This window comes from Lutra lutra, chromosome 10, assembly GCF_902655055.1.
Source record: "Lutra lutra chromosome 10, mLutLut1.2, whole genome shotgun sequence".
Lineage (NCBI taxonomy): Eukaryota > Metazoa > Chordata > Mammalia > Carnivora > Mustelidae > Lutra > Lutra lutra.
Genome location: NC_062287.1, coordinates 78,547,057 through 78,558,828, shown reverse-complemented (window position 1 = coordinate 78,558,828; position 11,772 = coordinate 78,547,057). Strand labels below are relative to the sequence as shown.

At 36.3% G+C, this 11,772-nt stretch overlaps 1 protein-coding gene across 1 annotated transcript in view; it reads right to left on the bottom strand.

The window, feature by feature from the left end:
• Nucleotides 1-309: 309 nt before the first annotated feature.
• Nucleotides 310-11,772, bottom strand: part of LUZP2 (leucine zipper protein 2) — a 479,539-nt gene continuing 468,076 nt past the window's right edge. The window contains exons 11-12 of the mRNA XM_047692979.1: nt 4,698-4,784; nt 310-3,921 (exon numbers count right to left, since the gene is read on the bottom strand). Of these exons, the coding sequence (XP_047548935.1) occupies nt 3,817-3,921; nt 4,698-4,784 (192 nt within the window). The 3' untranslated portion in view covers nt 310-3,816. The remainder of the gene's footprint in view (nt 3,922-4,697; nt 4,785-11,772) is intronic.

Genomic DNA, 11,772 nt, shown 5'->3' with positions numbered 1-11,772 from the left:
CTGCTTCAGGTTCTGAATGAATTCATTCAACAAGTATTTCAGCACCTTCGAGGAGGTAGCTAGTTCTGCGCACCTGAAACTCATTTGCAAACAAAAAATATAAAAATCTACAACATCTATTATAACAAAATGAAAAATAAAACACCGTAAATAAAATGAAAGATTTCTGAGACATGGGCAGGAGAGGTTGAAGACACTCCCAGGGTGACATTTCAAAAAAGTCCTTACTTCTGGATACACAGAAGCAAGTACTATTTTTAATGTTAATATTTGCTTTTTCAACTAGTTGATGTAGGAGGATATACATGGTAGTCTTGGTAACAAATCTTTATTGAGGAAAAATAGGCCATCTTTCAGTAACTTTTATTCTTTACCATTGACCATTGATATATGTAACATAATCCAACAAATAGTTTGGGGGGATCTAAGACTGTACACATGACTAAGAAAACATCCCCTAAATAAACAAGTCTATGTTTTCATAACTCTCTAGGTCTGCCCAGTTCACCTCACTCTATGGTATCAGTAATCATTTCAGCCTCTGCGGCCACTAATGCTACTTACAGTACCTGAGCTATAAGAATAAGATTCCATTAGAGCAAAGTTCAACAGATACTGTTTTAATCCAGCTCTCCACACTGTAATCTAAAACAGTAAATGTCTGCTTCTCACCTCTCTTAGACTTGTAATCCAGTATATTTTATGAAACAGAATTGTGTCTGAAATAGCATTATAATGCTAAACATATGCTTAAGGAATGATTAAAAAAAAAGTTAGTCATCTAGTATATTCAGTATTCAGAGATTTTAAGATCACACAGAAAACCACATCTAGATGAGTTACTGAATGAGTCACTTTTCTTCTGAGCATGTTGGCATTGGATAGACAGTCAGCATTCAGGCCTTATACATTTTAGGCACTCATCCAATTTACATATAATGTAATGCATAGAAAAGGAAAAACAAAGTCCCAAATGAACTAATTTAGAACGGCTATATAGCATAGATTAATATTTTAAAATAACTAGAGAAGTATGTTTTTGTTAAGTTTCATTAGTACTTATATTAAAACAAGTTTATTCCATTGGAAAGTATATTTGTTTCTCAATAGGAGTCAATTTATATTCCGCAAATCTTTACTAATCTTTTACTGCTTACCATTACAGGCATGTAATAGAATTACACTACCTGAATTTAACATGTCAGTTAATATTTCCTTCCACGTGAGGGTAGTTACTTAGTCTATGAATGTTAACGCCTCAAAAACAACATCAATTTATCTAGCTGTTAATTAAAAGAAATAATAAGAGACAGCATCTCTTTTATGGACAAAACCGCACATGTAAGTAAAGCATTTTAAACCTTTTGGATGCTATTTTAAAGCAATTAAGAATTGAAAAAAATAAAATGCATTCATTAAAGTCACATAATACACTAAAAAAAAAAAAGGAATTCTGCGCTTTGACTATTAAAAGGAACTTGCATAATATTTCTTAAAAGTATTTATAAAGTACTTCTGCTACGATCCCTTTTTGTTTTGAAACAAATAATGCAACACGTAAACCACAGTCAACTCTGAAGGATGCATAATGACATCTATTTTTAAAGAAAAACCTATACATTATACTCATGGAAAGCCCACTTGATCATGCCAGTAATTAAGAGAAACACATTGATTATTGTCACATACTAGAGATTTAGAGCTTGGGAAAAATAATTTACAAGTGAAACTGTTGAAATTTGATTAATATTAAGCCAAATTCTCATCTTTCAACATCTTATAGAAATTTCAGAAAATATCAGCTCGATTCTCTTTTTATTAGTTTCAAAGTTGCCTCAAAACATGTGCTAAAGTGAAACGGTGATTAACTTTCCATAGGGTCCATGGAGGGAAGTTGGAGCACAGGGTGGGTGTGGGGAAGTGAACCTAAATTAAAATAAATTAGCAGCTTTCCTTCTATAATCATTGGAGATGGTTAGGGTTTCTGGGTACAGTGGGGAAATTATGAGGAACAGAACTCAGAAACTAGCAATACTCCATCTCATAGAATTAAAAGAGTATTAGAGCTGAGTCATCAGAGGAAAATTTGGACCTTGATTTTTTTTCTTCTATCCTGGTCACTTTGTCTGAAACCTCTAAGGACCATCTATAAAATAAATTCTTTCTCTCTCTCTCTCTCTCTCTTTTTTTTTTTTTTTTTGGATAGCCTGAAATCTAAAAAAAAAATACTGATAAATGACACTGAATTACTCCACAAGTATAACTGCCACATGGTTATATCACAATAATACTTATACTATTTATGATCATTTGACATTCCTCCAAACCACTAAATTTCTTGGACTACATCACTGAGATCAAAGGTGTGCCATTGTATATCAGAATTTAAGTTCATCCATTAATTACAGATTTCCTTCCTCCCTGCCTCCCTCCCTTCCATTTTTCCTTCCTTCCTCCCTCCTTCCCTTCTTTCCTTTCTTTCTTCCTTCCTTCCTTCCCTCCCTTCTTCTCTCCCTTCCTTTCTTAAATTAACAATATCTTCTAAGATGCAGTGCTCCAAATATATTAACTGTAGTTTGGCAGATCCATTCTATAAAACCAATTGTTATGTATGCTTTATGTGTTGCAAAATGGATCTAGCTAGTAGAAGTGAATATATTCAGTGCAGACAACCTAACTGAATCATTTAACGCATTAATTTGAGTCTTTAAGTTTGATGCTATCAATCCTATCAATCAGACTATTATTCATGTATCAATTCCTATTGCTCGTGAGCTACATTTTAGATTATTCAGGGGTAGATTTATTTGATTAGTGGTATTCCTATGGAGAGACCCAACTTCAGCGATGATCACAGCTGTTGACTTGTTTCAGTAATACATTTGTTTTCAAAATATACATATCTGGGCTCATTGGTTCTACATGGCTGTTTTACTTTCATCAACTCCCCATTTTAAAATGTGTATTATCTGCTTGTATATTTCTGTTTTGCAACCCTCTTGTCATCCCACATTCCACTACCAAATTTCACACACACACACACACACACACACACACACACACACACAAAATCTTGCCAAGCATTTCAAGGAACTCAATTCCTAACTTGGAGTAATGTCCAGCAGACAACCATAGGGATGTGTCTATAGAATGCCAAAAAAGATCTTGTCAATTGTGTCAGAAATTCAGTCATTCATCCAGATATTTTGTCTACATCATACCAAACATGTTTAATGAATTCTGTTAACTGACTAAAAATCTGACAGAATTGCCTTGACTTTATTTAGACATGGTTCAAAATAATAAGAAGAATGGCAATAAACACCCTCAAATAAACAACATATTCAGGTTGACACAGATTCCAACCTTAAAGTGACTCCCATTGGCCAATGTGGAACAGAATCTTTATGATATGGTTGCAATTTGGATTCTAAGAATGCCAAGGATCCACAAAATTTTTATCATCCTCCAGTTGATTTCAAAACTAGATCATAGAAGAACTAGATACCCAATGAACCAGAAGGATTAAATGTTGTTCACTGCATTTGAGTTCAGAACTGACCAATTTATGCTGGGCAATTTACTGATGACAATGACTATTTATGACTGTGGATATCCATTTTAATTAGGTTATTGCTTAAGGATCATAATTGGCCTGGAATCTCTTGGAAAATTTGTAGACTACTTTATATAAAGTTACAGAAAATTGTGAAAAAGTTGCATGCTTTAAAAACTTAGTATTTCCATCAAGCCTGTGGTTTGGAAAGAGTATGAAGACAATCATAAGTGGATGTTTTTAACACAGTTTCTTGATATTTACAGTATTTTTTCTTCTCTAGTTGCCCTCCCTTCAAAGCTGGTCAATTGTTTTTCCGGGGTTTTATTCACCTCACATTCAGTACAAGGAGGCATTTGCAATTTCTGTCAAACAATACAGAAAAGACAATTAGAATAGTTAAAATAAATATATGTTTTAAGGTAAAAATTAAAATCCTAACAAAAGTAATATAAATTTATATATGTCAACAAATACAGAAAATGAATGCTAGACCGAAATAAAATAAATGTAAATTTGTTAATACTTTTATTTCATGGAAGTACATAAAATACTGTTTACAAATGGCAAGATAGTTCAAAAACTATTTTGTGAAGACTTTAGCTAAACCATTCAACTCTGATGAATCTAACCCAAACGTTAAGAAATGTTGTGTTAAGTGAAATGATCCCTAAGAATTGCTATGATATAATATATTTGGTCAAATATAGAACAGTACAGAAGGAAGTTCAGAATTAAGCTCCTGAATTGTGTTTGTTGTTTGTTTTTGTTGGGGATATGTCATTCTTGCTATGTCCTCTGTTTCCCCAAATCCCTCCTTTTATCTTTTTTTGTTCCACAAAGAATAGATGCATGCTTTTTGTTATCTGTTTATTTTTGTTTCGTGTGTGTGTGTGTGTGTGTGTGTGTGTGTGTGTGTGTGTGTGTGTGTTGGGGGCTGTACCTCCCTCACCCTGTTCTTCTGAGGACCTCAGATGATCAAACCAAAAACTCAGTGGCTGGCACAGTGCTCATAGAAAGTCCAGAGGCCCTAGGTGAAGGGCCTCAGTTAATACAACATCCCTGCTTCAGCTAGAGAAAATCATTGGACCCAAAGGATTCGAGTTCTTCCTGACAGAATCAAAACAAACAAATAAAATACCTTTGGGGCAGTCACTGGTTCTGCAGTAGCATTGATTAGGGGAACGACTTTGTGCTTCGTTGAGCAGGTCCTGCCCTCTTGTAAAAGCTGCAAATGAAAATAGATCAATGTAGTTAAATTAAATGAAGGAGGGGATAGAAAAATTCCCTTGAATTCTTCCCACTGAGAAACTTCCTTTACTTTGATGCAAGCTGAAAGGGCAAGCTAGAGACAAAATAAGCTCATCACATCCTGAGTGGGAGCCCAAGGAGAGGTCAAGCCCTCACAGGTGGTTTGGGGATCTTAGTGATGCTTATGAAAATCAGCTACTATAACAAAATTCCGTTCCAGTGGAAAGCTCTTTCTTTGCAAAAACAGTTAAACTGAAGTAAAGAATTATAGAACTATTGTATCTGTGACACATCTGGACTCAAAGACTTAGATATGTCGGTGGTCTATACACCTGCAGGAACATGAGTACCGCAAGCCCCGAAGCAAGGTTTTAACAGTCTAGTCAACAATCTGTCTAGCAAAAACTCCTGGGTACCTTAAAAAAGATCCTATTTTGGAAAATAAGATCTTATATTTTACAAACTAGGAATTCTCATCTTCTTTATTAGTCTCAACAGTTTTGAAGAAGAACTGCTGGCCTCGTATTCCAATTGGGATTCGTTTCCATTTTAACCAAGGGTAAAATATTGACTTTCCTTTCCTTCCCTTTCTCCATGCTCTCTCCTCCTCTCCTTCCCTCCCTTTCTGACTTCCTTCCCTGTCTGCTTCTCTTCTCTTCCCCCTTTCCATACTGTCTTTCATTCTTCCTTCCTCCCTTTTTTCTCTTCCTCTTTATTTTTTTTAAAAGATTTTATTTATTTATTTGAGAGCGAGAGAGAGAGAGTGAGAGAGCATGAGTGGGGTGAGGGTCAGGTGGAGAAGCAGCTCTGTGCTGAGCAGGGAGTCCCATGTGGGGCTTGATTCCAGGGTTCCGGGATCATGACCTGAGTCCAAGGCAGACGCCTAACTGACTGAGCTAAACAGGCATCTCTTCTTAATCTTTATTTTAAACATATTTTCAAAGTAACTACAAACACTGTTAATTGTAAGAATATGCTGCTGTTTGAGGGGTGGCGGTAGTTTCTTCTAATCCTTTCCATGTGTACAGCAGAGCCCAGGAGTCGAAGAGTCCATAGCCACTGGGTAGCTCTGAACTTGAACAAGTCCGTTTGTTTCCTTGGGATCTGACAGCAAGGAGGAGACCAAAATGGCCATCGAAACCCAACATCTTATAAATTCCACAAGTAGATGACAACTAAAGAGGTTCTACCGGAGACTTAACCTAGTCCAATTCAGATTTTAGAGCAAAGTTATTTTCATACGCTTCCTATTCTGGCACTGTATTGCTCTTAGTGGAATACACACTACATTCCTTTACCATTCCATGCCTATATTTATGCCAGCCACCTCACCTTCCTCAAAGTCTCTCTCCACTGTGACATCCTGACAACCAACTATTCATGCCTTCCCTAGAATGTCATTTCCACCAGTAGATGCACTCAGTCATACTTTCCTGCTCTAAAGGTACATTGCATATAAAAACTGGATCACTTAACAATGTTTTTATATGTATAAGCATGTCTAGCTGCTTAATATATTGTAAGATCCTTGAAGATAGAGGTGACATTTATCAGCTGTACCTTCCAGCTCGAGGCCAACAGATAACAAGGAGCCAATATGAAATCTCTGAATAAATAATAATGAAAATATGATTCGCTATGAAATTCATTGGTTATGAAAATATTTTAGTCCTTCAGAATTTCAATAAACACCTGATTTTTCATATGATCAGATTTGTTTGTTTAATTGAGACTCCAAAATGGTTACACAGAGTCCCTTTTTCTATAGAAGCCTACATTACAGTAGCAAAGTAAGATAACAACTATAATAATAGAAATCAGTAATCAAAACCTTGGCTACCTTATCCCAAAGAATTGTAGGCAGAGGCACAGAGGAACCTTGTACACTAACTAATTAACATGTTTGTTTTTATGTTCTGTGGGTTTGAATTACATCTGGACTCTAAAATTTCTTTAGAATGTTATAGTTATTCTACTCTCATTGTGATAATACAACTGGCTTGCATTTTTATCATGCTTGCATTTAGCCTTTGAGAAATTAACAAATAATTGTATGAAATCAAGCTCAAGAAACATGATCAATGCAGAAAGTATCTTGAAAAGTATAAGCCTTCCCAAAATATATTTTAGAATAATGGCATTTGTAGGTCTTACATGTTTGGGGGAAAAGTTCATTTAAACATTAAACAGTTGTATTTAAAGTAGTTTTTCTCAAAGCCTTTAGCATGCAATTTCCTAAAGTTCTGGTCTTAAATGACTTGTCCACATAATTACATAAGGTGATTGTTAAAACATAACACTCCTGGATGGTAGTTCAGTCCAGCGACTATGGGGTTTGCATTTTTAATCAACACCCCAACAATTCAAACGCACAGTCAAATTTGAAATCCACTTCTTCATAATGCACAAATACATTACAAATCTCTTAGAAGGACATACAGCAATTTCCTAAATCTAACCTCAAAACACTGCCTTGTGTGGTGCTTCACTTGAGGTCATTCTCATGAGGAAGAGACTATAGGATTTGCAGTGGAGTTTTTTCTTTCATTAATGCAAGCGTAGCCGACTATTTCAGACAAGGCTTTGATCATCTGAACAATGAAAACTTATTAAACTTCAACATTAAAGAAAATGTTATATGGCTGAAAGATAATGTGAACTTTTTTTGATACTTTGATCTTCTAATGAACACTACCTTTAAATTTATTTTTTTTCTGTGCCTCACAGGCACTGTAGAAATTTCATGAGATGAATTTCATAAAATTCTTAGTGTTTCTCAGAGAGGCAACAGATGTAAGAGCAACATAATTGTAACTTGCAGGTATCATGCTTTAATAAGCATCTTATCAACCCTATAGCCACTGATAAAGTGCACATTCATTGGTGAAAACATAAAGGGGGTGTTTCTTCATGGAACCCTCTCCCATTGGTTGCCAACATTACCCAGACTACCAAAAATTCCAGACAACTGTACTTAAGGAAGACCAAAAAAAAACCACAAAAACAAAAACAAAAACAAAAAAACAACAACAAAACAAAACACCACATGGTTACAAAGCTTTGGGAGTAAAATAGACTTTGGTTTGAGGTTTAGCTCTAATGTCTATTCGTTGGTGATCTTGATAAAATGACTCAATAAGTCACTTATCTCTGGGCCTCAGTTCTTCAGCTGTAAAATGGAGCTACTTCACAGAATTATGATGAGAAAACATACAAAAATATTCAGTATAAATTCTAACAATAAACATTCTCCTCTTTCTCCCTCTTCTACTCTCTTTCATATTAGTATTAGCGTTGTTAATGAGTACACACCAACAATTATGGTGAGTGACACTGACATTACACATGAGGTATGGGGCAGAATCAACAGTCATGTAATTCCCACACACAGAAGTGAAAGAGAGAAGGGAGAGAGAAAAGAAAATGGAGATATGAGTGCTGATTTGGAGGGATGCAAAATCACTTAGGACTAATGCTTCTCTTCTGACACTATAGATAAAAATAATAAAATTAACACAATGGGTTTTTTTGGGGGGGGGAGGGAAAAAGATGAGAGAGGCCCCTGAATGGCTCTGACAGTTAAGTATCTGACTCTTGGTTTCAACTCAGGGCATGATCTCATGGGTGGTAAGTCAGAGCCCTGCTTTTGGACTCCCCACTCTGGGGTGGGGCAGGGGGAATCTGCTTGAAAGATTCTCTCCCTCTGCTCCTCCCACCACTTGCACGTGGGCGTGACCACACACTCTCTCTCTAATAAATAAATATGTCTTTTTAAAGAAAGGATGAGAAAAACAGAAGTTTCAAGGTATGGAAAATGATGTTGATATATTTAAAGCTTTATCCAATGAAACACAAGCTTGAGATTCCTACTGGCCAACTCCTTAATTTTGCTCTTGTGACTCCATGAGCAGGACCTAGTTAAAACTTGCCAGACTCCTGACCCATGGAAAGTGAGAGATAGTTAGTGTCTCTTAAAGCCATTCATTCCATGATAATTGGTAACTGGAAACTAATACAGATATTATGGCAGAAGACCTTTATGTGATATCACACGAGCCTGAAGTAACTTATTGTATTGCTTTACCTTTGTTTTGAAAATTTAACTATAGTTAATGTATTGGTTCCATACTTTGTGAAGGTAGTTGGTAGTTAAATTGTAAATAAAAACTCGTTGGGGGGGTTATAATTTAAAAATAAATGTGGGGCGCCTGGGTGGTTCAGTGGGTTAAGCCTCTGCCTTTGGCTCAGGTCATGATCTCAGGGTCCTGAGATGGAGTCCCACGTTGGGCTCTCTGCTTAGTGGGGAGCCTGCTTCCTCCTCTCTCTCTCTCTCTCTGCCTGCCTCTCTGCCTACTTGTGATCTCTCTCTGTTAAATAAATAAATTCTTTTAAAAAAATAAAAATAAATGTATGAACTTAATATACAGATGCTTTTTTAAAAAATGTAATAATAACAGATAATCTCTTTCCCAATTCTTTTTTTTTTTTAAAGATTTTATTTATTTATTTGACAGATCAGAAGTAGGCAGAGAGGCAGGCAGAGAGAGAGAGTTGGGGGAGCAGGCTCCCTGCTGAGCAGAGAGACCCATGCGGGGCTTGATCCCAGGTCCCTGGGATCATGACCTGAGCCGAAGGCAGAGGCTTTAATCCACTGAGCCACCCAGGTGTCCCATCTTTTCCAATTCTTTCTCCCAGTGTCTTTATGGCTATTGATATTGCTGGCTCTTTCACTGTCTTAAAATTCTCTGTTTAATAACAGTCCTCCTTTCACATTTTATTATCTAATCTCTTTGCCCCCCCTTCATCTCAACCCCTCATATTTACACATGAGGAGATCAACAGCTATATAATGCTCTCAAGGCCATAAAGGTATTGTTGCCAATTAAACCCATGTCCACCTTGCTGTTAATGCGGGATCTTTCTAAGATTCTATACTACTTTTTTCTCACATTATTATTTACCTTTATAACATCTTAATTTATAACATTAATTTATAACATTTTAATTGCCAGGTTATATTTTATAGTTTTACTAAAGACATGATTTTTAACACAAAATATTTCTGGGGTGGGAGAACACATCAAAGGTAACAGTGTTGAGGCCTGGAGATAGTCACTACTGTGAGATAACTAGAATAGGGACGGTTCACGGAAGAACTTGTAGGCCAAGCAGTGATATACATATTCAGTTTTGCAATTATGAGAGACAGGTATACTATAAATATCCTGCAATGATATGCCTACTTATCAAAGGAAGTTTATAAGCCAATGCTTTCTCTACATTGGAATCTAAAGAGATTTATTAGTAAATTTCTTTAAAAAAAAAAAAAGAAAGAAAAGAAAGAAAGAAAAGGGACAGCTGGCTGGCTCAGTTGATTAAGCATCCACCTTTGGCTCAGGTCATGATTTCAGAGTCCTGGGATGGAGTACCCACATCAGGCTCCTTGCTCAGCGGGGAGCCTGATTTTCCCTCTGCCTGCCGCTACCCCTGCTTGTGTACATGCACTCTCACTGATAAGTATTTTAAGTAAATAAGTCAATAAATAAATCTTAAAAAAAAAATAGAGATTCATGAAGTGTTCAGTCCATACAACACTGCTTAAAAAACACCACTGTCCCTCACTCAGGTCATGATCTCATGGGTAATGAGACTGAGCCCCGCATTGGCGTTGGGCTCTGCACACAGTGGGGAGTTTGCTTGAAGATTCTCTCCCTCTGCCCCACCTCCATCATGCATGCATGCATTCTCTCTCAAATAAATAAATAAATCTTTAAAAAGCAAACAACCAAACCAAACCAAAACAAAACCCTCCATCCCTCACCAGAACTTTCTTCGCCCAGCAAAAGTTTTGGAATATCTACCATTTTTATAAGCACTTGTCTGTCATTTGCACTATACCGGAGACTACTAGGACCCATCAGGCCTCTCCCTTTCCCTTCAACTCACAAGGGTGACAGGAAGTTGAAACTTGGTTAAATTTTTCAGAAATTAGATTTAAATACTCAAATATCTGGAGTTGGAGTTTCAGAACTTATTTCATGAGTCCTTACTAAACTGAATCCTGCAACGGAAAGAACAGTAACAAAAAATGTCCATATTCAAATGATATGCATTCTGTGTGTGTCTGAAACTTCTACACTACCTGTTATCAAAATATGTTTAACTTCTCATCACAACTCAACTCAAGAGATAGTAAATCTTGAGATTTTTCCCCTCATAAGCACTGGTCAGAATCTAAGAAAAGTAACAACAAGAACAACATGTAATATAGCTTAATTGTTACATATACATTCAGGAGAGCTCATTGCTTGAGGATTCTGTTATCTTGGCTTGCAGAATTGAAACTTGCAGATGAGAGCAGCTGACAGTCTTTCCACGGGTAAGTCGGTAAACCATTTTTTATTAAAATAATTCAGTATGTTAGACTCTAATCTCCTCTATCTTTCAGAGATCATGGGGTTTATCCTTTTATCTCCTTCCTAGATTATTGAACTAAACTATCCAATTCTCTCTAACCTTATTTTCTCCAATCCATCTGCCACTCAACCTCCAGAAATGTCTTCCTAACATATTTCATCATGCCAACTCTCTGCATAAAAAAATCAATCAGATCAAAACAAATTAGAAAAATACCACCCCATACACAAATTTGTGATTTCCCATTGCCTATAAAGTACAGAAGACTGGGGAGATGGATGGGATGAGGAATTTGGAGACTGTTTTCTTAAACAAGTGAGATGTGATATAGGACCGTGGCCTTCAGACTCACCTTGATGAACTACAGCCAAGCCTCAGAAGACAAATGACTGGGCATTAAGAGAATGAGTCTCTGCTGTCACCTACTCAGGCTCATAGATTTTTTTCTTTATTACTGTTGTTAAATACACACACATATACAGTACTTTTTTTCCCCACACTGACTATTTTTTGTCTCGTTCCCCAATACTTTCTAGAATAATTACTTT